Genomic DNA, 25950 nt, shown 5'->3' on the forward strand with positions numbered 1-25950 from the left:
AGCACTTGCTGCTGGTTGGTTGGCAGAGATCACAGTGGAATATCTATGCTAGGGATTTGTAAGGCCCTCCATTACCATAGTGACTCAGTGCACCACAGCCTTAGTGTATTTCTCTTCACAACTCCCCTGTGAGGCAGGCCGGTGCTATTATTCCCATTGTACAGGTGGGGAAACCGAGGCACATAGTGGCTAAGTGACTTTCCCAAGACCACACAAGAAGTCTGTGGCGGAGCAGGGAACTGACCCTAGCGCTCCCACATCTGAAGCTAGTGCCTGGAACTGCTAGAGCACATCAAGGAGAGGTAGGGTGCTGCGATCACCCAAACGGCTAGGCTCAAATGGGGCAGACTTAAGGTACTTGGCTAATGTCCCCTTAAGGCGGCTGTGCTCCTGCTTTTCCAGCATTTGAGTTTGGCCAGTTAAACGCATGCTCTAGAAGGGCAACCATTAACAGAGAGATTGCAAATGCTCTGGGGCAGGGACTGACTCTTCGCTCTATGCCTGTACAGCGCCTCGCCCTGGCCGTAACACTGCGTCTTCCCTGGTTTCACAGCATTTGAGAATTTGGGGAATTAAGGCCGGGATTTCCAAAACCGCATAGTGGGAATCAGGCATCCGGATCCGCCGAGCAGCTCTGAAAATCTCAGCCTAAGCACCTCTGCTCCAGAAAGGTGTGAAGAGCCCAGGGTGGAGCTGAGAGTGAGACCCTACAGCCCCGGCTGCCCCATGCAGGGGTGGGGGTGGGGTGTTTGCATGCTCACGGCCTGGCCCTTATGTCCTTTTCTAAAAGTGGGTGGTAAGGGGGGCATGATTGAGGGGCATCTGGGGGAGTGAATAACTGGGAGCCATGGGAGGATTGTCCTGGGAACCCCAGCTCAGAGCCCCCCAACTATCCACTCCCCCCTACTCCTGCCCCGCACGCCGCCTGTTTGGGAGGCCAGAGGAGGAGGGGAGTTAGAGAGAGATGGAGCAGGGGGTGGAGGGGGACAGGGAGAAATGGAGGGGGAGAGGGAAGGAGGGAGGGGGATGGGGGAAATGGAGGGGGGGAGGGATGGAGGAAGAGGCAGGAAGGCCACAGAGCTGCTTAGGGGCGGGCTGGGGGCCAGACACCGAGCTGGGGGGGGGGGGGCGGGGCAGCAGCGGGGAGCTGGAGGCTCAGGCCGAAATGCGGTCGCGGCCCCTTTAATTGCCGGGCCGCTGCTCTCCCGCGTGCTTCTCCCCCCCCCCACCCGGCACCAGCGAGCTGCCGGGAGGCGCCGGTAGGGGGCGAGCGCGGGCCGAGCGGCGTGTCCTGAGCGGGCTTCCGTCGGGTTCTGAACCGGGCCCGGGAAAAGCAGGGGCTGGTGCCTGGTAACGGCGGACTCCCCCAGGGTCTGGGTGGAGGCGGAGCCGTGGGGCAGGAACGGGGGTGGCTGGGGCTCCGGGGCACGTGTCCCTCTCTGCTGGGGCGGGGCGAGGCGGGGGAGCCTGGGGTGAAAGGGGCGGGCTGGGGGGGTCCTGCGGTGGGACGGGGGAGGCGAAGGGGACCCCTTGGGGCACGTGTTCCCCTGACCTTGTCTCCGGGCCCCGTGCGGGGTAGGGAGAGACGAGGTGATGAGTGTGGGGCCCTGGGGTCTGGGCTCCCCCGGGCCGGCGGTGGGAAGGGGACCCTGGGGCAGGGCGGAGGTGATGGGCTTGAATGGGCCCCCCGACGGGGGCTGCGCTCCCCTCTCTGACCCGGCCCGGCCCGGCCTTCTCCCCAGGCCCTGCAGCAGGATGTGCTCCCTGGCGCTGTTCCCGCCCCCGCCTGCCCCCGGAGATGTCACCCTGTACGAATTTAACAACGCGCTGGTCTCCGGCCACATCTACGAGAAGCTCCCGCTCGCTTTCCAAGACCAGGCGAGTGCTGTCCTCCCGAGGGGCCAGCTGGGGCCGCCTCAAGCACATGTTCCACCAGCTGCTTCTTGGAGACTCTGTCCCTCTGGGATGGGCCTGCTCTCCCCAGGGGCAGGTGAACCAGAAGGAGATCAGTGGACTGAACCCATCTGCTGCTCCAGACCAATAGACCAGGACAGCTTGTGGCTGTTTTCTGGTGGAGCAGGACTAGAACCCCGCAGAGCTTTGGAGCTCCATGCACGAGCTGGGGTTTAAGTAGATTGGACAGCAAGGAGCACTCACCACACCGGTCAAGAAGAAGGGGAGCAGCCTGGGGAAGTGCTGCCTATTCAAGCCGCGGAGGGACGGGGCTTGCCCCTCTGGTCGTAGCCGGGGGCATCTGTGCTTTCTCCCAGGTCCCCCTTAGTTTAACCCCTGAGCAGGAGGCGTCGTTGTCCCTGAAGGATTTTAATGCATGGAAGAGGGAACTGCCAATCTTAAACCCTCAGAACCGTATTATGTCACTATTTCCTTGTACTCCCACATCCATCTTTTTGTGTCCACCTTTGTCTCTTTCCTTATACTTAGATTTTAAGCTTTTGGGGACAGGGACTGTCTCTTTGTTCTCGGTTCACAAGTTATCTAGCAGAGTGGGGTCCTTGTCCCTAAGTGCGGGTCCTCAACCTGCTTTCTTCGTACTTGAAGATGAGGGAGACTTTGGCTTCTGGCAGTTTCCATCCAGCACCCAATTCACAAATTGAAGAAAAAAAAAAAAAACCACCAAAACTTCAAAACCTTTTAAAATTAATCAACATTTTGACAATTTGTAGAAGCCGCTGTGCCTCCTGGCCCAGTTTTTTTCTGTTTCCTTTCCTATGTGACCTTCTCCTTTCCAGGAATCCTAGTCACTTGCCTCCCAACTGCTTATTTCCCCACCTGTAGCTATAATTATGGTGTCTGCTTAGCTGGCAATGGAAGCTGGTTTCTGATGAATGAGTTGTGATCAACTAGCACTCACATTGTTAATATGTTCTCCTAGCAGATTGCTTACATCAAGTTGAGAATATACCCTTTAGCTCAGGTTGCTCATTACTTAGAGGATAAGCTCCATCTTTTTGATCTGTGTTTGTATAGCGCTGAACGCACTGGGGTCTTGCTTAATGACTGGGGTTCCAATACAAATAGGATTCAACCTCCTTCCTCAGATATAGGTGCATTTAAAATGGCTGGCAGGTGCCACTCTGCCAGTCCTGGAGACTGACTCCTTTGTTTATGCACAGAGCAAATACAGTTGGGCACAACATGGCAGGCGTTCCCTATATGCCGCCCCTGCCAATGTGCCTCAACCCTGATCTGGTCATTGAACCAGCCTCTTATTTCTATCAGCCCTTGGCGTCTTTGCTGAGGTTGCCCACAAGAGGGGTCACTTGGCTGGTGGTTTTTGTGATTATAAATATTTATTCGTTTGTATAATGGCCACAATGTGCCAAATGCCTTGCAGACTTGTGAGAAGGCATATTCCCTGGAGCTTACAGATCCTTGAACTGCACTGAGATCTGCCTGCTTGTTACATGCAAGTTGTCCAATGATTGGAGAGTGGTAGCAGCTTTCAGATGCTCTTTGGAAATGGTGTCTTGGAAGTGATTCGTTCTGTGTCCTGTTCCCAAACCCCTCAGCCATTGGTCCTCCGATCAAGCCATTTCACTAGAGTCTGTTTGATTGATTGTTGGTTTTTGTACTTGCAGTTGGCTGATCTGCCTGTCCTAACCGTCCCCAAGGAAACCCTGAAAGCTCACAGCCGGCTGGAGCATAGCACAAAACCTGCCTTCATCCACCACCAGGAGACCCTCTGGAAGAGATGTCTCAATGCATGGTGAGCGATTGTGTGCAACAGAAAGCAAGGAGGCAGCTGTCACTTACTAAGATTGCAAGCTTTTGGGGGCAGGAACCATCTCTTTAAGTGTTTGTACAAGGAGTCCCTGATCTTTGACTGGGTCCCCCTAGGCACGACCATAACACAAATGATAATAATTAATAATCCGGGGTCAGTGTGTTGGAGACTGAGAGGTGACTGTTCCTCAGATAACCCTGATTGTGCTGGCTGCCATACAGAATAAAAATTGTGTCTCATTTCAGTTCCCTATGCTGGCCTTTTATAGCAAAGCCCATGCTGAAATTCTCCTTTCATCTCTCGTTTGCAATCAGTGGACGAAAAGCCTGTGCTGTCCTAAGGGCAGGTACAGTGCTGCTTGAGATGGGAAGGGGTTCTGAACCCTAGACTTTTCTGCAATTTCCAAGGGTGGGCGCATGTCACTTGGAAACTGGGAAATGAGGTTGGTCATTTTTTTTTTGTCCTGAGGTTAACAGGCAGGTCCGTGCAGCTGGAAAGCAGGTCATAAGCAAGTCAGGTAGCAGGTTTGCCTGGTATAAACTGACAATTTCCAACAGCTGGGAGGCAAAGGGGTTGGGGGTATTGGATATTGGACCAGGTTGGTGGGAGAGAACCAGCAGTCGAAAGGAGGAAGTCAGAGTTGGTGACTTTTGCTGAGGGAGGAGTTGCAGTAAGGTGAAGCAGAGCGAACAAGGTTGGGTTGCAGGGAGATTGCGAAACAACTTGAGGCCCTGTTTAGAGTCTGGCTCCTGGATACTGTGTCCAGTTTGTTCATGCCAGAACGTCTTGCTTACCTACACATGTGGCTACAGAGAGGGTATCTCAGTAGGGATGGGCTGTTTATATAAGGTATGCTACTGTAGTATATCTGAGTGCCTCATAGTTTTTAAGGGATTTATCTCGTTTTTTTCTCTCTCTTCCCCTCTACTGAGGCCGGGCAGTGCTGTTATCCCCATTGCACAGATGGGGAACTGAGGCACGCAGAGACTAAGTGATTTGCCCATAGCCACGTGGGAAGTATGTGGTGTAGCAGGGAATTGAACCTGAATCTCCCAAGTCCCATGCTAGCAACCTGCATTGCTGGGGGAAGTGCTACTCCCCACCCCTGCTGTCTAGCTTAAACCTGTAGCCTTGTGATATGTAGGAGACTCGTATCGTTTTCTGTCCACAGGCGCGATGTGGGAATGTGTGGGGTGCTTAACGAGATAGCAAATGCGGAGGAGGCAGGTGAGTCTGACTGTGGCATAGGGGAGCAGCCCTGGCTACGTGTTGGGAAGGAGTTAGGTAGCTGTCTCCTAAATCTTTTCATGCCTTGATCCCTCCATTCCCTTTAGTCCCTGTCTCCTGGGACTCTGCTGCTTCCTCCCTCTCATACTCTGGCCCCCTTTCTATGTCCCTGCCCTCCCCACCTCCCTGTGGCTCCTCTCTCTGTTACGTGAGTTAGTGAGGAAGGGGTTCTAGCACTGAGCGGATCAGCTGGAGTTTGTGGGGAAAAGGAAGTGTGGACAGGGTTGACTTCTTCTGAAACAGCTGAAGCTTGAGACGAGATTAAAGCTGCCACTCCGTCCTTTCCTCTCTGTCAGTGCCTAGAGTCACTGTAGGACATAGAGGGAGCTGCTGCTGCCACAGCAACAAAAGCTTAAAGCAAAACCCATCTGTTCATTTCACAGAGGGGAAATAAAACCCAACCGGTATCATACACTGCACGGAACCTGAAATAACAACCCGACCCGTAATGAGAGAGCAGCGGGAGACTTGTACAGACACGTCCTGTCTGATGCTGTCTCTGGGGGGGAGCTGTTGGATCGTGGCAGCTCAGTGCTGCTCCCAGGAACACTAGGCTAATGATGTCTGGTTACGGTTGTGCTTAAAATCCCATTTTCAGAGTTACCTGCTGAGCCTGTAAACTGCTTTCAAATGAACATCCACAGACACAGAACACCATAGTGTCTCCCACCCTGAAGGATCCCAAATAAGCTCTATGTAGGAATTGCTCCCCTGCCATCCCCTGGAATAGCTGAGTAAATGACCTAGAGGTTGCCTTGCTGGTTAGTCCAGTGGTGGTCCTGGTTCTGTATCTTGTTCCCAACAGTGCCCAGGACCAGATGCTTCAGACAGAGGTGCAAGAAATCCTCTAGGGGATACCTTGCCCCCCAGGGAAAGTTTCTTCCTGACTCCTACTAGGTAGAAGTTGGCTTAATCCCTGAAGCAGGAGGGTTTAGATCCCTGTCAAAATACCTGGGCTTTGGTGGTGCTGTTTTCAGTCCTTACTGTTGTAACTCTGCTGGTTATTTGTAGAAATCTCTAATCCGTCTTTGAATCTTGCCAGCTCTCTGCTTCAGTGACATATTGTGGCAGAGAGTTCCACATGCTTTTCCCCACACACACAGTTAGCATCTCCTTTCTGATTCTGCGTGTCAGTTTTAAATTTGCCATCTTTCACTTTTGTTAAATCACTAAATCCCTCTCCGTGCACCTCACTCTCCACAATTCCCTTCTGATTTCAGCAGACTCATAGCACTTCACTGGGGTTTCCCGCGCTGTCCGTTGCCAAAGTTTGGCCTGTACCCCCTCACTGCTGGGTGCTGCCTTTCACCCCGAGGTGTCTGCATTTCCATGGCACTTTGGGATTCTTTGGGCAAGGCCAGAGCCACAGAAATAGATGGGATTATTTATTAAATCCGATAATGGTCCATGAGATGCAGACAATACATGTGACAGTCCTTAAGTTTCTGGGTTAACTCTAGTCTGTGCATCCTTCTTCAGTCCTGGCTTGGAAAATCACGATTCCAGAAGGATTGACTACCCTCTTCTCTTTTCCTTCCCATTCTTATATCCCTCTCTTTCTTCCTAGATCTCCAGTGGATGAAAACAGGATCACGCTGGGCTTTGGCTCTGTGCCACTGGGTCTCCTCTCTCCACGGCTCCCTGTTTCCCCATTTGTCAGTGAGTGCTGTGAAGAATGAATCTGTCCCTAACTATTACTGAGGCCTGGACTGCACTAGGAAATTATCTTGATATAACTATGTTGCTCAGGGGTGTGAAAAATCCACCCCCCTGAGCGATGCAGTTAAACTGACCTAACCCCCGGTGTAGGCCCTGTCAACCTAGCTACCTCCTCTTGGGAAGGTGGTGTACCTATGCAGACAGGAGAACCCCTCCCATTGGTGTAGGTAGTGTATTCACTGAAGCAGCTGCGTTGCTGCAGTGTTTTAAGTGTAGACAAGTCCTGAGTGTAATGGAAATGCTGGCAGATGTGGCACATCTTGTGATGGTAGCTGTTTGTGCACTGCATGGGGGTGGAGGGTCTGTATGTTTCCCTGACCCTGAAGCTCAGCAGGGTGTAACATTGGACCAGCTGGGCAGGAATATAAATGTTGTTCGCCCTGTTGTATTACAATTAAACTAGGTGGCCTCATGTCCATTTGTGGGCTGTGTCCATCCCATTGCCTTCCAGCAGCATGAGAGGTACAATACAGGCATCGAGGAAGCTGGTCTCCTTGCCCAAATTAAAAATGATGCTTTGAACTTGCAGCGCTTTTCACCTCAAAGGGCTTTACTTAGGTGGGTTGGTATCATTATAGATGGGGAAACTGAAGCAGAGAGAGGGCAAGTAACTTGTGCCTATGAAGCTTAGTGAGTCAGTGGGAATAAGAACCCAGGTTGCCTGATTCTCAGCCCAGTCCACTAGGCCACAGCTGCCTCGCGGATCCCCTCAACACACAGAAAACTCAGACGTCCCCAGTCTCTGAATTCATTGCAAGGGGCGAATGATCAGAACTGATCAAAGACCAATCAATGCAGACATCCTGCCACTCAGAGGGTGGCAAATACCTCAGGCAGAATCAGTCTGGTAACTGGCATTTTGGCCTACAGTGTGTGTGATTACAAAGGGTGTCACGTCCCAGTTCACGTGTCCAAATTCAGCACTGACTACAGACGTGGGGCAACCTCAGAGTAATTAAACTAGCAGGATCTGCAAGTTGAGAAGCAGAGTGATGCAGTGAACAGAGTACTGGACTGGGACTTGGCGAGCAGGGTTCTGCTCCTGGCTCTCACTGACCTGCTTGGCCAAGTCACCAACCCACCCCGTGCCTCTGTTTCCCCCACCCCTTTGTCTATTTAGATTGCAAGTTATTTAGGGTAGGGACTGTGTAGCTGCGTAATGGAACCCCAAATTCAGCTGACTACTGTAATAGAATAATAGTAAGTTACCATTTAAAACTCAAGATGGTTAAAAATCTCCTTTGTTTATAGTGACTGGGATTTCCAAAAGGACCTAAGGGAGTTAGGCACTCGCTATGATGTATTCCTCTAATGCTGGCTTGGCTGGGCACTCCTGGTCTCCCTACACTGCACTCAGGAGGTGTGACTGCAGCAAATATAGTGTGGTTAGCTAGTTCAAAACTAGCTTGAGTAATAATAGCAGTGACGCTGCAGCAGCAGGTGCGAGCCCCATGTCCTGCTGTTGTTTGTCTGTGCGCTGCAGTCGTACCTCCCAATTGCAGTGTAGACACAATCTCTGAATGTTCTTTCGGTCTGGAGAAGGAGAGCAACAGGGTACTGAAAAGCAAGGGTTAAATATGGCAGAATATTCCAGAGGAACGGTCGAGGGTGTGTATGAGGTGGGTGAAATGTGAAAACCACTTAACTGATAACTGTAACTCCCATCAACTTCTTGTGGCTCTGATACCCACTCCACAGGCAGCTGCTGCCTTCTCTATGCGGTTTGCCAGATCTGCCACTGACGTGTTACTTCTTTTTCCATCTGTCCTTAAGCTATGCAGTGAAGACATGATTGCGGAGTTCTCCCAAGCGGTGGACTGGTAAGTTCTGCACGCTGAGGTTCTGCAACGTGTGCATACCTAGCTGGGCTTTTATAAGGGTGCCCAACGCGTTGGGGACTGAGTGCCTGCAGTGTTACAGAGAGGCGGAATAGTGCAGTGATGAGGGTGTTGGGTCTCCCAAGTCTGACTCCCTGCTTTGCCTTGGGCAGGTCACTTTGTCTGCCTCAGTTCTCCATCTGTAAAATGGGGTTAATGGCACTGCCTGAAAGATAGTGAGCTGCTTGGGTACTACAGCAGTGAGGGCCTTAGATGATCACCTAACTCATAGCTGTGCTTTTAATCCATAGAGCTCCAAGTACGAGGTCAGGATCATTAGCCCAATTTACAGATGGAAAAATCGAGGAGGAAATTACTTGCCCAAGGTTACTCAGCTCTGGTGGGACTAGAACCCAGGTCTCCTGAGTCCCAGCCCAATGGGCTGGCCACTGAGCCACAATGCCTGCATGGAATTACTGCCTCTTGCGGTTTCAGTTTGATCCTACTTCTGCACCTAACAGGCGTCTTGGTTGCTGTGCACCCCAGGAAATGTTAAATCTAACCTCCTGCCACCTGCGTGGTGTTATCCCTGTGGTATGTGTGAGGCCCAGAGGTGGAGTGACGTGCCCAAGGTCACAGAGTCGGTGGCACAGTTCCAGCCTCTCTCCCTTAAACTAATAAATGTTTTCTGGGAACGGGAGGGATTTGATAATTGGAGAGAGTCCAGCGGAGTGCAGTGAAATTGATTAGCGGGCTGGGGCACATGATTTATGAAGAGAGGCTGAGGGAACTGGGCTTATTTAGTCTGCAGAAGAGAAGAGTGAGGGGGGATTTGATAGCAGCCTTCAGTTACCTGAAGGGGGGTTCCAGAGAGGATGGAGCTCGGCTGTTCTCAGTGGTGGCAGATGACAGAACAAGGAGCAATGGTCTCAAGTTGCAGTGGGGGAGGTCTAGAAGGGTGGTGAAGCACTGGAATGGGTTACCTAGGGAGGTGGTGGAATCTCCATCCTTAGAGGTTTTTAAGGCTCGGTTTGACAAAGCCCTGGCTGGGATGATTTAGTTGGGGTTGGTCCTTCTTTAAGCAGGGAGTTGGACTAGATGACCTCCTGGGATGTCTTCCAACCCTGATATTCTGATAGCAGAGGGCCAGGCAGGACCACAGACTCTGAAAAGTGCCTAAGTTAGACTGACCTGCGTTTACTCCCAAGGGCTTCTGGATCCACCTTACTCCCTTTACAAGTCAGATAGCGAACTTTCTAATTGTCAGTGCTGCACACTCCACCTGGGCTCTTGGTATTGTCTTGGGTTTTCTCTGCTACCACTGATACAAGAAAGTGGGACTCGGCTCCAGCCCGCCCTCCTGTGGCTGTGTCACCCCTTGCGGGACTAAGGGGAATCAACAACCGTCTTGTTTCCATGAAGCTAGTAGATCAGACTTGCAGCCTGTGGGAGTCCCTCTTCAGGCTTGTTCAATTTTGTGCACAGTCCAGTTGTACACATTGGGCACTGTTGGAGACAGGCCTTGATGTTCCAGCACTCAGATTCAGAAAGGCATTCTCCAGGATATTGCTATATTTGACATGGTGCTCTTCGTCCTGACATCTCTCAAGCTCTGAGTATGCTTTCGGTGGTACTTATCTGGCCCCCCGACAGTAGTATCTGAGACTCTTACAATCTGCAATGTATTTATCCTTCCAGCAGCCCTGTGAGGAAGGGCAGTGTTGTTATCGATGGGGAACTGAGGAACAGGGAGACTGACTTGCCCAAGGTCACATGTGGCAGAGCAAGGAACTGAACCCAGGTTTTCTGAGTCCTAGGCTAGCACCCATCCTTCCTCCCTAATGCATATGTACAGCACTACTGAAATCCAGCTACTTCTGGGGTGGAACTGAGGGGGTTGCACATTGCACTGCATAACAGTGAGGGAGTAGTGAGACTTTTTTTATTTTTTTTTGCTAGGGACCATAGCGCCCCTTAGACCAACTGAATTCTCAAAGGTTACTCCTCTTGGTAAGGATGAAAGTTTGAGGAGACCTTGCTGGGGTTTGAACCTGATACTTCACCTTTTCTAATCCATCCCTTACTGTCTTTACTATCGGGCAATCCTGTTTTGCATCTCAGCCTTTCAGACCCTTGTGGCTGTGTAACGCCGTGTGATCCCTTCTCTCTTGCTCATTGTTTTTCCAGGGCTGGCTGCTCCATCCGGGCTTTTGCCTGGCACCCTCACACCAGCAAGTTTGCGGTGGCCCTTTTGGACGACTCCATCCGAGTTTACAACACAAACAGGTGAGGAGTGTCAGGTTGCTCGTGCTGCCACTGGCAGAGTAAAGACCCACTGGGGTGGCAAAGCTTGTGTGATGGCGAGGGCTCATGCAGTGAGGTACGGACACCTCCACTGCTGCTACAGAGACCTCTATGTATCCCCATTCTTGGGGTCTGGGAGCCTGAGCCACAAGCTACTGGAAACGGCACTCCTCAGAGGCCGCCTGAGCAGTGCTTTGCTGGCCGAGCTTGGGAAAGGGAGGTGCAGCCTCAGTTGTCTCCAGTCCTTCCTGCCGTACCTTGCAGGGACAGGAATCTGGCGCTGTGTCTGAGTCTGCCTTTGTCAGAGATCTCTTGGCAGGGTCGCACCCCGAGCCCACGGGACCATGAGGCTCCGTGCAGGGTCCAGACAGGCTGTCGTCTGCTCCTGAACCCTTGATTCAGGGTTCTAAGCTGACTCTCATGCTCTTGCCAATGCGCACGAAGACTGAGGTTGGTTTCAGGTTTGTTGTGGGCCCCATGGAAGCTGCAAACTGATGTCCTCAGCGAGAGGGGAGTCTGCCTCCTGTGTGGTGGACCTCTGTCGCAGCACAGTTGTTGTCAGACCCGTCTCTAGTTCAGCAGGTCAGGTTCTTAGAATGACGCTGTCGGTGCGAGGCCCTTCTGCTGTGAAGCCTGTTAGAACCTTGGTGGCTGCAGCCAATGTCTTTGTTCTGAGCATGAGGCTGAGATTCCCTAGGAAGTTCCCTTCTTCCCCTCAGGTGCCTTCAGGCCTCCAGGCTCCTTACCCAGCCTACAGAGCCCTTATGCCCTGCCCTGCCCTGCCACGCAGGGAGAGAAGGTGGTGCCCTGGGGTAGTTCCTTGGCAGTTCCAGTGAAGGCAGCACTTCAGCTCTGGGTCTTTTGGCACCAAATGCCACCATTCCAAATGCTTCTCCAGTATGTCCCAAAGACTCTGCATCCCTTCCCCCTCCTCCCCTCTGTAACCCACCTCTGATCCCTGAGCTAGCCAGTCCTTCCGTCACACGCACGTCTTCAGCTCTTAGCTGGTTCTTTGTGTTCCCAGAATTTCTCACTCCATAGCAGAAGTTCTTATCGGACGTTCAGTAAAATCTCCAGCTCCTGCGGCTAGCCAGTTTTCTCTCCGTTTCCCGCCTCTGTTGATCCAGGCCATCCCATCGGAAGGAAAACAGCACTCGCTGTGCATAGTGAGGAAAGGTGGAATGACACTGCAGCTGGGTGACGTCTGCTGTCAGCAAGGCCTGGCCCTTGAGTGTTAGTGACAGGAGCCAGAGTGTCAGATAAGTGGCTGAGCAGAAAACTCCCCAGCTTGGGGTTCAGACCAGTCCTGTAACTGAGGATGCCCCATGTGGGTCCTTCTCCCATACAAACCTTTCCTCTGAGCACCTGTGCAAGGGGCGTGTTGGGGCCCAGCACTGACCCCATGTTCCCTGGAGAGCAGGTATGTTCCCGCAGTCTCATGAAGCCAGCATAGCTCCTCTGGCACGGAGGCCTCCTTCAGACCAAGGCCCAGAATTGTTAATAGCGCACCTATCGCCTCGCCAAACTAAGCAGCAGCTGTCAGTAAGGGCTGATCCATTCGTCTTCAGGTTAACACTTAAGAAATCCATATTTCCCTATTCACGTCACTAGGTGGCTGGGCTAAGCAGTAGGAGAGCAGAGCTCGTCTCACGTGCAGCCTGGAATTTGTCCCTCTTCCCAGGTGATGGCTCAGCGGGCAGAGCAGGTTCAGACTGTCTCCCGCTGGCCTGCGAGAGGCTTAGATAGGGGAGGTCTCTCGCGTTTCCCCCTTGGGCATCCATTGAATTTCGTCTCTCCTGCAGGTCTCCCCACTCTCCAAGTGGGTCCCAGCTAGCAAGTAAAGGCATCCTTAAAAGAAGACTCTCCCAGCTCATTGTGAAATGCTGCCGGCTTTCCCCTTCGCAGGCTGCATCCCCCGGCTGGACTTTCATGCCAGCAAGTGCCAAATCACCCCCATTAACTGCTGGGAGTAGGCTGCAGGCAGCACCGGGCACGCCGCTTAAACAAACGAGGTGCGCTGCCATCTCTCTGTCCTCTTGAGCCTCTGAACGTTGCAGCTCTGCCACCCTCGGCTGTGATCTTGTCAGGTTCCCCCAGGCTTAGCAGTGTCAGGGCCTGGTCATTACGTATGGGGACTCCTCCAAAGAAAACCCAACATCTTGCTGGAAGTGGGATTGGCGATTCAGTACACCCGCGCTGCACTCAGTCAGTCGTGACCTGGCGTGGTGCTAGGGGGCGCTGTCTTTCAGACTAGGTATAAAACTGAACTCCTGGGGGATCTGTGAATTGGCCGCAGGTAGTTAGAACTTTTCCCAAGAATCAATGTGTTCTGGTCAAATTCGGCCGTGTCCCGCCTGCTTTAAATCCCCCTGGTATTCTTTACCTCCTGCACTGAGCTGGTGTGCAGTGCTATGATACAGTTGCTGCGTTCCTCCCACCCAGAGGGGGCCATGTTTCAGTGGCATGTGTACGGGCCCTGGGATCATTTTTTTCTCTTTGGTTATACCCATTACCGCAATGCCTGAGTGCCTCATAATCTACAACGTGTTTCCCTTCAGAACCTTCCTGTGAGGCAGGGCAGTGCTATTATACCTAGTGACGGAGGCACCGAGACCAAGTGTCTTGCCCAAGATCCCACAGGAAGCCTATGTCAGAACAGGGAATCGAACCTATGTCTCTAGACTCCAGGCTGGTTCCCCAACCCCAAGGCAATCCTTCCTCTCCATTTAGGACAAAAGGTGCTAAAGAAATAGAAGATTGTGTTAGGTCTCATAGAACTATGCTGTATGCACATCCCGGGCATCAACCCAGGCAGAGTATCTGGAGCTGATGACTGGGCAGAGGCAGATACCAGAGGTGCCAGTTACCTTGCTGCTGCTGTGAATGCTGCCTTTGTCTCCCATGTCACACCCCTCTCTCCTCTCTTGCAGCACGACGGTCCCCATCCTGAAACACCGCTTGCAGAGGAATGTGGCCTCGATGGCATGGAAGCCACTGTGTGCATCCATCCTCGCCGTGGCATGCCAGAGCTGTGTCTTGCTTTGGCACTTGGATCCTACTTCCCTTTCCACCAGGTAACCAGCCACCTGGAGACATGGTCGTGCCCCTGTGGTCTCTTCCCATGTTGCCGGCATCTCTCTGCCGGCAAGGAGGCTGCCTCTAAAGCCTGGGCCAGAATCCCATGTGTCTAGTAGTTATAGTACACCCATCACCTGGGCGAGCAGAGCAGCATGCTGTCATTAAGAGCCCAGTTCAACGGTGTTTGGATCAAAGCCACCTACCCATCAACAAGCCACCTGACACAGACAGATGTGGCTACATGTCCCCTAGAAATTAGCAGCCTCCCTGGAACATGTCAGAGCAGTTTGGACCCTACTAAGCAAGGTCTCTCTCTCTTCTCTTTCAGGCCTTCCTCTGGCTGCGCCCAGGTGCTTGCCTACCCCGGTCACAGTCCCGTCACCAGCCTGGCATGGGCCCCCAGTGGAGAGATGCTGCTCTCGGCCTCGCCTGTTGATACTGCCATGCTTGTGAGTAAGGAGGGCCCTCCTACGTTTCTCTCTGCCTGTGTCCTCCTGTAGTGCGGGGAGTGGCTGGGGTGTCTCTACCACTCAGTGCTGGATGGAACAGCAAGACCCGCTGAACTCTCAATCACATGCCCTAGGAGATGAGTGTGACTGTTTCAATGGGTTTCCACTAGTAACTAGCACTAATAACTGTGTGTCTAGTTCAGGGGTGGCCAATCTGTGGCTCCTTGCATAGGTGCTGACTCTGGGCCTGGAGCTACAGGTGCCAACTTTCCACTGCTCAACCCCAGGCCTTGCCCCCACTCTGCCCCTTCCCGCCCCCTCCCCGGAGCCTGCTGCACCCTTGTTCCTCCCCCCCCTCCATCGCAGAGCCTCCTGTACACTGCAAAACAGCTGATCGCAGCAGGCAGGAAGCACGGGGAAGGAGGGGGAGGTGCTGATTGGCAGGGCTGCCAGCGGGCAGGAGGTGCTGGGGTGGGGGCTGCTGACGTATTACTGTGGCTCTTTGGCAATGTACATTGGTAAATTCTGGCTCCTTCTCAGGCTCAGGTTGGCCACCCCTGCTGTAGTTGGTCATCCCCAAGATTTGAACCTGCGATGTCTGGATCTAAAAGCATGGGTTTCTACTGCCTGGCTTACAAATCCAACTCCGCTAAGTAAGAGGCAGTAGTGGGCTCACATCTCTGCGGCCCAGCCACTAGAGAGGGACAAGGATCTATATAGATACTAACGTAGGTCACTTTAGCATTATTCCCTAGACCAGTGGTGCTCAAGGTAGCCTCATACTGCTGGTGTGCTGCAGAGGACTGGAAGGAACCTCCTGGGTCCTCAAGTCCAATCTCCTGCCATCACAGGCCACCCTTTGCCAGAGGGCCGTTGACAGCCTGCTGGCGACATCGCTGCCTTTTAGTTTCCAGCTGCCAAACTCTATTAAAACAGCTAAAAATACATTAAATTGGGTCCTGATCTTACTCGTCCATGTAGTTGCCCCAAGAATGCTGTGTGATGGAGAACGGGATGGAAGGGGGCCTCTGCACAGATGATGATAGTGTCGCTTCAGGCCTGGGTTCGATTCCACCCAGCTCAGTTTGGCAGCAGTCGGCCACCTCTATTCAGAAACCTCGCACTGCAGCAGCAGGGAGCTGCAGGTCAGGAATGAGGGGCAGTGGCAGTGCTGCCGCGAGGCGTGGGGGGCAGGGAACCTGACGGGAATAGCAAGGACGGTGGGTCAGGGTTAAGGGCCGTTGGCAGCACTTTGTGTGGGAGGTGCTTAGGTCTTGAATAGCAAAGGGGCTATGGGTCAGGATTGAGGTGCGTTGGGCAAAGAGTGTGTGTCTGGCTCAAGCTAGCCCTGTCTGTGAGTAATATCTGGACACCCTGATAGAATTTTAGGGCCAAAACCTCCTGGCCTGGGGGCAGCCTGTCTGCTGCTGTGAAGAATCCCCAGGTTCAATTTCTAGATTCTGCGGCTTGCTTCCTGAGCCAGCAGGACCTGGGTGGTTTGGAGGCAGCGTGCTTGAGCTTAGGGATGGGGCGAGCTGTGTGCCTATGATCTTGTGCCACCAAAGTTCATTCCTGATGCTCAAATCCACTGTGTGCGATTCACAACTTCCAGAAAGGTTGTAGAGAGCTGCAGAGTGGGAATTGGTCTCTGACATGACCAAAGGGACTAAAATACTGCTCTGACTGGGGGAAAACCATTCCCTCCTTGATGTGTTGCAAGGCTGAGGCCTCTACTGACACTGTGACGGCTTAATATTGAAAAGCATGGCCGGTGTCTGTCTTGCTCTTCCTGGCATAGTAAGAGCCTGCCTGGAAGATAGCGAGCAGAGGTGCACAGATCCTTTCCAACTCCCAGCTGTTTATGGGTTGGAGGGAGACAGACTTGTTTTTCCAGTATGTTACCCTCATCTCTCCCCCACCCTTCTCTCCTTCTCTAGGTGTGGGATGTGTCCACGGAAAACTGTGTCCCGCTGCAGTGGTTTGGAGGGGGTGGAGTCACTTACCTTGCTTGGTCACCCGATGGCAGCAAGGTGCTAGCAGCCACACCCTCAGCAGTGTTCAGGTGAGGATGAGGAGTGCTGGGACCTGTGAGAGCATGATCTAGTGGTTAGAGCATGGGACTGGGAGTCAGGAGTCATGGGTTCTGTTCCCACCTTTGGACTGGGGCAAGTCACCTTCTGTGTCTGCACCTTGAGCTGTAAAATGGAGAGGATGTTATGGACCCATCTTAGAGGGGTTTGTCAGTCTTCATCTGTAAAGTGCCTTGAGATGTGGGGGTGAAAGTTAACAGAGAAGTTCTTCATTCTTCTGCTGCAGGCAGGTGGTATCTGGGTGACGGCATCTCCAAGCCCTCCATCACTGCAGGTTTTCTGCTTCAGAGTCCCATGGCTTTGCTGTATCTGTCTGTCCCTCCCCTCCTCCCCAACCAGTAACGTCTCCCCCCCGCCTAGCTCCTGCCATCCAAGGGGCTCCAAAATGTTCTAACTTTAGCAAAGCCTCACACTCCTCAAGGAAGCAGCTGTTCTGTGGCTTAGTTAGAGGCAGAATCCAGGAGTTTGCACACCCCAAGCGTCGGTGAAGACCATGTTGTCTGCCTGCTGATGGCAGTTGTTTGGTCCCTCTCAGAGAAGCAGAACTGGATTAACCCTTGTCTCTCGATGAACTTGGGTCTAACACAAGAATTGAAATGGAGATGCTGGAAATACAGTGAGTCTGCGCTTTCATTCACCCCGACCTATGGTCTCTTCCAGGGTTTGGGAAGCTCAAATGTGGACGTGCGAGAGGTGGCCCACCATCAAGGGACGCTGCCAGGTATGTGGGGTGGAGGGTTGTTCCTGATTCCGCGCTAGTGAAGGGGAAAGCACCGAGTAGATTGCTCTTGTGAAGGTTAAAGGACAAACAGCTGAACTGTGAGATCCTTCCACCCTCACTGCCCTGCTACGTACCAGGTACACAGGAGCAGATGCAGTGAGTCGCCCTGCCTTGACCATCACCCTCTTGCGGGGTGAGACTAGCTCTCTGCTTTGTTCTCCAGATGGGCTGGGCCCTTCCTGATGCAAAACTGGGAATTTGATCCAAAATGGGGTAGTGGGTTTTTTTGTGTGTGGACTCCCATCCTCTAGGGTAAGAACAGATAAGACCCATCAACCTCCTGCCCCCTGCTGTCACAGGCAACCCCTTGCCAGAGGTCTGTGGAGAGCCTACTGAGGACGCAGCTGCCTCTCCTTATTTCCAGCTGTCAAGCTCCATTAAGTCAGCTAAAAACGCATTCACAGAAAAAACCTTGAGCTGGATCACAGCGGCATAAGACCAGTGCTTCATCCCCAGCACCCCAGACTTTACCTCTGTCACATGATGGAGTCGTCCCTTGTTCCTGTGTGGGGTGGAGAGACTTTTCCTTACATCAGGGTCAAACGAAGGCCTCGATCTGCGCTCATTAAATACCCCAATTCTGATCCAAAGCACCCTGGGATATCCGCCCCAGGGTCCTGGCTGAATGCCACTCTCCCTACTTAAACTCCCCCTGCAGTGCGAGTTGAGCACTTAAAAGCTGAGTTAGCCACATGACTTCCATGACCGGTAAGGGGAAGCTGAGTGGTTAGCTCTGAGGATAAAAGGTGCCCTGTTGTTGTTGCAAGTCGTTCTCATGGTCTGGTTTTAAACGCGCGTCTTTCCTTCCCACAGACAGGGTGCTGGAGCCCGGACGGCAGCCGCTTGCTCTTTACGGTCCTGGGGGAGTCAGTCATTTACTCCTTGTCCTTCTCGGAGTACAGTGGTGAGTATGGTAAACTTTCCAAGAGGAGATAGCCGATTCCACCGAATTGTCTGATTCCTTATAGCCACACTGGCCTCCCGGACGCTTTCCAGCCAGAGCTTTGCCTTCCTCCTGTGTGCTCTTGTTAATTTCCTGCTGGTCTGGTGAGCCCACCCCGGGTGCTGACTATGAAACACACCAACCAAAGCCAGTGTTTGGGCTCATCTTTCATTCTGTTTCCTCTCCCCCTCCTTAATCCAGCCCATTGTGCCATAACATCCTGTAGTGCTACGTGTCCGAGGCACACTCTAGTGGGGGGACAGAACTCTTTGTGAATTTCACGATGCTTGTAGCTCTGAGTTACTGGTCATTAGCCTAGTGGGGGGAGATTTTCAGAGGTACAAAGGGGAGTTAAGTGTCCAACTGCTATGGACTTTCAATGGGAATTGGGCACCTAATTCCTCTCTGAAACTGTGAAAATCTCCCCTTTGTAGTCTAAACCACAATGCAGCTGCTTCTGGGGTGGGGCAAGGATTCTTTTCAACAGTGCACAGCAACATATGCAGTGGCTTAGGCCAGGAAACAGAGAAGAATCCTGCATCCAAGCCAAAGTGCAGGGGCAATTTAGGGAGGCAGAACGGAACAACCCGTCATGGGATTTGGTCAGGACATGGGGGCCAATACAGCAGCCACAAGCTGATTCCACGGATCCACGTTGTTCCACACGACTCGGCAACTTTAGCTACTAGCTGAGTGGCAGAATTCACCTGTCTTGGTCTCTTCCATTCCAGGCGAGATGCAAGGGCAAGTAGGAGGATCAAAAACAGCTTCTATTGTGGCAGACCTGTCCGAGACCACCTTCGAGACGCTGTATGGGGAGGAGAGGTGAGAGCAGGGCAGCTGGCCCTGCTACAGGGCTGCGGTGGGCAGAGCGAGTGGGGGGACGGTGCCGCAGATTCAGGCCCTGAATGGAAGATGCAGGTGCCGATGCCTTAAAATAGCCCGTGTATGTTACTCGAGATACTCAGATCTGTGTGTGGGGTGTATGGGGCATCACTCAGTGCTTGCACGACATGTTTCTCTCCCAATCTCTCTTGTGGGTGATTTCAACGGTAGATCGATATCATTGCGCAGAGCCTGGTGTAAAACAGGCAGGCCCTTTTCTCTCTCTTCCCAGGTTCTTATCTCTGCACCCATGATCTCAGTCACGGCCTGCAGCAATCCTAGGTGACTGCAATTCTGGGTAATCCCTGAGGTGGGAGAACTAGGTATAGGTTGCATGTAGCAGACGAACTAAGCTGAGCTCAGCTGACTTGTGTCACTTGTGACTTCATCCGAAGGGGTCCCAAGCCAAGGCCAAGGGTGGAAGACTGGGGTGTATCCCAGTTATGCTATTCTGTCCCCATAGGACAGAAATTCTGTGATGCAAAAGGCAGCTTGGAACAGAGCTCACTTGGAAGGAAACGGTGCGTGTGGGGCATGGGCTTCTTCCAAGCCCATCTAGCGAGTGAGGTTCCTGGCAGGGTTCCTGGCAGCTGAGCCTAGCTCACATTGATGCTGCTGTCTAATGCCCGGTGCGTTGGTTTCAGGATCGGAGGGGAAGTGCACGCCATGGTCTGGGACCCCAGCGGCGAGAGGCTTGCGGCTCTCATCAGAGGTAAAACCTTAAGTCCTTCAACCCCCTCGCCCCCAAATGGGATTTTCCTAAGCGACCTTGGCTTGTGTAACTTGGTTCCCGCACCCCATGTGAGGTTAACCAGGGAGTGGGAGCTGCATCATGCAGGAGGGGAAGGGATAGCTCAGTGGTTTGAGTATTGGCCTGCTAAACCCAGGGTTGTGAGTTCAATTCTTGAGGGGGCCATTTAGGGATCTGGGGCAAAAATCTGTCTGGGGCTTGGTCCTGCTTTGAGCATGGGGTTGGACTAGATGACCTCCTGAGGTCTCTTCCAACCCTGATATTCCATGATTCCAAGGGAGGTGCAGCTGAGAGAAGTGGGTGGTCTCCTCTCACTCCAGAGCTGATCCTCACCTGAATAGCCTCTTCCCCATCTGCGTTAAACGGCTGCTCCTGCCCCCCAAATCCTCTACTCGCAGGCCAGGAATAGGGTGGGCTTCTGAACCATCCAGTCCCCTGACAGTCCCCTAATCTCATTCAGAGAAGTCCTGTGTGCTGCGTAGGAAGCTCAGTCCAAGAGAAGAGGAGTAGCTGCAAAACCAGGGCCGGTCAGGACGCATGGTACAGTGACAAGATATGACTGGTGCCCTGTGCTATGCCACCCCCCCCAGCTGGCCCAGGAGTGAGAGCAGATGTGTCCTGCATGCATCCAAGCATATAAAATTGCATGCTTGAGAGACTTAAAATAATCTGCATTTTAAAGCAGCAAGCGGGAGGCTGCTGGGATTCTCTTCAAAGGCTGGTTATAAATGAGCCACCTTTGTTATTCAGAGAGCAGGAACCCAATGGGATAGCTCTGTACCAACCCCCTCAGAGAGCTCCTGCAACTCCAAAGAGGGCTGTCAGGAATGTGGACAAACTGTGGTGTCATTCCTGCCCAGGACCTGGCCGGGGAGTTTACCCGCACCTTGGCCTGAGGGCACTTTTCATCCCTTCCAATGCCCCTTTATACCACTTGAGCAGTGTCAAGTGGCCTTAGTCATGAGAATCCGCCATCTTCTGTCTTAAAAACGCTTCTTTCCTCTATTGCCCTGTGAAAGACCCCACAAATGATGGGGAAATTGTCTGTCCAAGGGAAGCTGCCTCCCCCAGCGTGCTGTGTAAAGCCACTGATAAACTAGGAGGAACACCCACATTTCCCCCCCCCCCCCCCCCATCTTTCAGTTGTAGGTGTCTTAGGGTGGGATTTTCAAAAGTGGAGCGAGAGGATGGTGCAGTGGTTAGCGCCCCAGCCTGGGACTGAGGGAACCCAGGTTCAATTCCCTGCTCTGTGGACTCCCTTGGGGAACCTAGCGTGTCGTGATTCCCCCTCTGTCCAGTGGGGATAACGTCTCGTGGCAGGGAGCGAGGATAAATAGGTAACGACTGTATCTGAGCACCCCCACAATGGTAAAGAGGGCCAGATAAGTACCATAGATTTCCCCCCCTTACCATAGCATCTGAGCACCCCACAATTTTTACTGTATTTACCCTCACAACACCCCTGTGAAGAAGGGCATGGCTATTATTCCCATCTTATGGGCAGGGAACTGAGGCACAGAGACCAAGTGACTTGGCCGAGGTCACCCAGGAAGCTTGTGGCAGAGCAGGGCTTGAACCTGGGTCTCCCAAGTCCTAGGCTAGAATCACTCTTGGCTTTCTCTGATTCAGCACCTAACACAGAGTACAAGACCCACTGGCTTTTGATCACTTAAGTGCGGTTGAAAACCCCGCCCTAGGCATTGCTTGTCCCAGTCACTGGTCAATAACGTTCTGACGAAAGTGAGGCTCTCTGGCTCTGATCCAGTGCAGAGAAAGGGGATCTGATTAGCGTCCGGGCCACAGTGATCACTTTGGATAATGGTACAGGTGAAGTGAAGCTCATTAATGAAGAATCACCCCAGATTCCTGCTGGGACCTGCTGACAAATAGCGATTTCCTGGGCACCACTTGTGTCTGAAAAATGGCCAACGTCTTGTTCACTTGCTTTTTTCCTCTTTGCAGGGAATCCCGAAACCCCTGAAAGCAGGACGATTGTTGCTGTGTTTCGTACCCGCAACAGCCCCGTGTTCGAACTCCTGCCATGGTGCGTACTGGTGGCTTAAGGAGTAGCCCTCAATGCCATAGGATTAAAGGCAGCAGAGGGACCATTCTGATTAGTTAGTCTGACCTGCAGAACACAAGCCAGAGAATTTCACCCAGTAACTCCTGTGTCAAGCCCAGAGCTTCTGTTGGAGTGAGGTCATGTCCTTTAGAAAGATGCATCCAAGCTTGGCGTGCTACTGGAGAGGGTGCTGGGTTCTTGGTGCCATTCCCTCTGAATCAGCACTGAGCTACCACCCAGAGATGGTGCTAGGGTGGACTGTGTCCCACGGGGTGCTGTCTTTCAAGTGAGTCAAAACAGGGATCCTGACTGGCTGGTCCTTAAAGATCCATGATGCTGGGGTGAGATCAGGGAGTGGCCTCTGGTGTCCTGGTCGAATTTGAGCTTGTGTAATTCCATTCTGCCTCGTGGTGCTGAGTACCCTCCGTTGGCACTAATCACTGAGGACACATTGCAGGATCAGGCCCTAAATTTCCCCTCATTGGATGTTGCATTCTGTGGCTCCTGCCCTAAACTCTCAAGGAAATGTTAGCGTGCTGTGTTGTGCCCCAGAAGTGACTGCATCTCCGATGGAGCAATCCCTGCCATCCTGGTCCTTTTTCCTGCTGGCAGGGTGGCTTCCACCGAGTTCCTATTTTAAAATCAAAACAAAAAACCCTCCTTGCAAGGCAGGAAATAAGAGACAACCCCCTCTCCACAACACCAATCCATACAGCCCATACAGAAGGCTAACGGCATTTTGGGCTGTGTAAGTAGGGGCATTGCCGGCAGATCGAGGGACGTGATCATTCCCCTCTATTCGACATTGGTGAGGCCTCATCTGGAGTACTGTGTCCAATTTTGGGCCCCACACTACAAGAAGGATGTGGAAAAATTGGAAAGAGTCCAGCGGAGGGCAACAAAAATGATTAGGGGGCTGTCCGTGTCACATCAACGTTAAAGATCCCGCAGCACTGTACAAGGGTCGGGGTAAGGGGATTTACCCCAGGCCCTAAGGCCCAAATGTCCCTACTCCCTCTCTGTTTGCTCTCCACCCCAGAGGTGGCTGCACCTTGCTGGTGTGGTATGAATAGTTTGACGCACTCTGGTGGCAGTGTAACGATGCCTCCCGCAGCGTGAAGGGGTGGGGAAGGGATCCCAGGTCCTGTTGCTCGCAGCCCATCACTGGAGGAGTGAGGAGATCAATTGGTCACGAAGTCACCGTGTCCCCTCTCTCTTCCCTAGTGGCTTCCTGCAGGGGGAGCCAGGGGCTGAGCCGCAGCTGATCGCTTTCCATCCCTGCTTTAAGAAAGGGGCCCTCTTGACTGTGGTGAGTGCAGCCTTGTTTTTTGGGATCTCCTGGGGGGAGGGGGGTCCCAGCTGAGACACTCTGAAGCTGGAGGCTTTCTAAACAGTCATCCTCCCCCCAGCCACCCACCCTCACAGGCCCTCCACGACGGAGGAGCAGGAAAGATCTCCCCAAACCACACGGCTTCAGCAGAGGTGGGACGGCTCTGCGGCTGCTGGGAATGGGGCTTGAGGGTACCGTTGCCCTAACCCTGGATCTGTTAGCATTGAAATGGGGGGGGGGAGGCGTCATTACCAGCCCCCATGAGGGCCTCAGGGGCCTTGAGATCTGCTGGCACTGAGAATGGGAAGTGCTGTTATCCTGACACAGCCCCATACGCTGGGTGTCCCTAGGCCTCGAACTGCCAGAAGCTGGGACTGGACGACAGGGGATATATCCCTCAAATCGCCCCGTTCTGTTCGTTCCCTCAGAAGCGCCTGGCACTGGCCACTGTAGGAAGACAGGACACTGGGCTAGATGGACCTGTGGTCTGACCCAGTCTGGCCGTTCTTAACTCGGGTTCTGTTGGCATTGGGACGTGGGTCTAATTTCCAGCAGAACAGGGATCTAGTTGGCTGGGATTTGGGGTGTGTTGCGCAAGCCCTGTGCTCATGTTTCTCTCTCTCTCTCTCTCCCCCACCCCCTCAGTGCTGGTCTACAGGGAGGATCAGCCACATCCCGTTTTTCTTTGTGAGCGCCCAGCTCCCCTGCTTCAGCCCCAGCCACAGTCCTGTTGTGGCCCTGAGCAGCAGCAGCGCCAGCGTGCGGGAGCAGCCCTTGTTTTCGGAGCTGTGAAGAGCGGCGCGGGGGACCCTTGGGCCGGGCTCCATTTGAACCCTGCTGGGCCTTTCCTTATTCTGCTACTTGTGCTGTTCTGCTGGGTAACCACGGTGCTCGCTCCCTCTAATGGTTACTCCGCCCCACCACATCCACTGGGATCATGCTGGGCACTGATGGATTTTATAATTTGTCAAGAGAGCCCCGAGTCTGGAAGGGGAGTCGTTTTGTTTGCTGTATAAGGAGCCAGCCCAGGGCGCGAGGCTCTGCTTTGTAAAGCCGCTTGGTGCTGTCCGGATTAAAGAGCCCACTTCCATCCTGGCTCCCGTTCTCTTGCACCTCCCCAGTGTGACCTGAATGGCACTTGCTCTGCACTTTGGTGTTTGCGCTGGGGTGGCTCAGAGCCCCAGAGCTATGTGACCCCAGAAGATGCTCTGGGCAGGTTTTGAAAGAACTAGCTTCCACGTGCCTTTCATCTGCAGCCACCTGGCCTCAGTACTGCACTTGGTCACAAATGGGGCAAGTGTTTACAGCTTATGTCTGTTCTGCTTTGTGGATGCAGGCGTGCGGTGACAACTGGGAAAGGGGTCAGGCCTGCTTGGAGCTAGGGGGCCTGTTCCTATTAGGCACTGCTGGAGGGCTTTACAAACAAGGGACACCTCTGCACCAGATCAGTATTCTCCCATTCCCTATTGGGCTAAACGAAGCATAGAGTGTGGCTCTCCAGCCCCCTCTAGTGTCTGGATTACATAGGGGTGTCCGTCACAGCCTGAGCACACTTGGGTCTTTCTGTACAGCCAGCGAACGCTCCTGGTTTGGGATCTAAAAGATCCTGGGTTAAATCCCTCACACTGACAATTCTCCCATAGGTGTCATGTTACTTAGAGGTGGGCAAGTGTTGGTGTGGATTGGGGACATGACGTGGGTGTGGAACCTACGAGTCCTGCCCATGTGACATTACTTCCGTTCTGTATGTTGGATTTGGATGCCCTGTTCCTGTTAATGGGAACTAGGTGTACAAATCTGCTAGGCAGCTCTGAAAAATCTCGGTCCATCTTACATAAAAGTAACAGAGCTTTTTCCATGAGATCAGAGAGAATTCTCAGCCCCCAAGCCAGAGTCTTGCATGTCCAGGGCTAGTTCATAGGGGGTGGCAGGGAGAGGTGGTGTGTAGGGATAATTCTGAAATTGAAAGAATTAAAGTTTGGTTAAGACAATGACACATTTGCTTTATAGTTCGTGGCTAGCAGGGAGAAGGCCGCAATCAGCAAGTAGAAGAAGGCTGTGAGAATAATGAGTATTACTTGTAGTGTGGGAAGGATGTGCGGTTCCAAAAGTAACTAATGAAATAAAGAGCTGCAGTAAGGAGACAAAAACTGTCTTAAAAGAAACCAGCACAAACCTTCTGCTGGTAAGCGAGGAGGGGAGCGGAGATAACAAGGGAAGACCTTGGAGGGAGGAAAGTCCCAAGGATAAACTGCTTCAAACTCTATTTTGGCTAAAGCTAGTAAGTTAGCAGAAGGGTATAAAGAGAGCCATGATCTGAAGGTCACATGCCGCTGAATACTTTGTTACTGTATTGAGTGTAGGGATTGCTTGTTTTTCGACTGTTAGGCATGTTTAGAGCCATTGTATAAAATACCATTTGGCCTTTGGAATTAATAAAGGAATTTATGGTTGAATTACTGTCTCGTGGCCTCCTGTACTAATTTCAAATATTAATCATTCCAATACGGTGGTTCATTTATTTCTATTGCTGTGGTGCCTCGGAGCCTCAGTCAGAGACTGACACCCCACTGTGCAAGGCGCTGTACTAACAGAACAAAAAGACATTCCCTGCCCCAAAGAGCTTCCAGTGATGCAGGGGAAATTGGCTAGGAACAAAAGTGAAAGTGACTGGAGTTTTAATTTGAGTGGAGAGCAAGGCAAAAAGTT

At 52.6% G+C, this 25950-nt stretch overlaps 1 protein-coding gene across 1 annotated transcript; it reads left to right on the top strand.

Annotated features, from left to right (window-relative positions):
* The first annotated feature begins 1303 nt into the window (after positions 1 to 1303).
* Positions 1304 to 24033, top strand: AAAS (aladin WD repeat nucleoporin). Its single transcript, XM_065419524.1, has 17 exons — positions 1304 to 1350; positions 1743 to 1878; positions 3600 to 3727; positions 4917 to 4972; positions 6600 to 6691; positions 8525 to 8571; positions 10756 to 10854; positions 13803 to 13946; positions 14279 to 14399; positions 16337 to 16461; positions 17150 to 17210; positions 18084 to 18174; positions 18945 to 19038; positions 19743 to 19810; positions 21812 to 21893; positions 23136 to 23220; positions 23887 to 24033. The coding sequence occupies exons 2-17, from the start codon at positions 1756 to 1758 to the stop codon at positions 24031 to 24033; spliced, it is 1563 nt and encodes a 520-aa protein (XP_065275596.1). The 5' UTR covers positions 1304 to 1350; positions 1743 to 1755.
* The last annotated feature ends 1917 nt before the right edge of the window (positions 24034 to 25950 follow it).

The sequence above is a fragment of the Emys orbicularis genome, chromosome 19, assembly GCF_028017835.1.
Source record: "Emys orbicularis isolate rEmyOrb1 chromosome 19, rEmyOrb1.hap1, whole genome shotgun sequence".
NCBI classification, from domain to species: Eukaryota; Metazoa; Chordata; order Testudines; family Emydidae; genus Emys; species Emys orbicularis.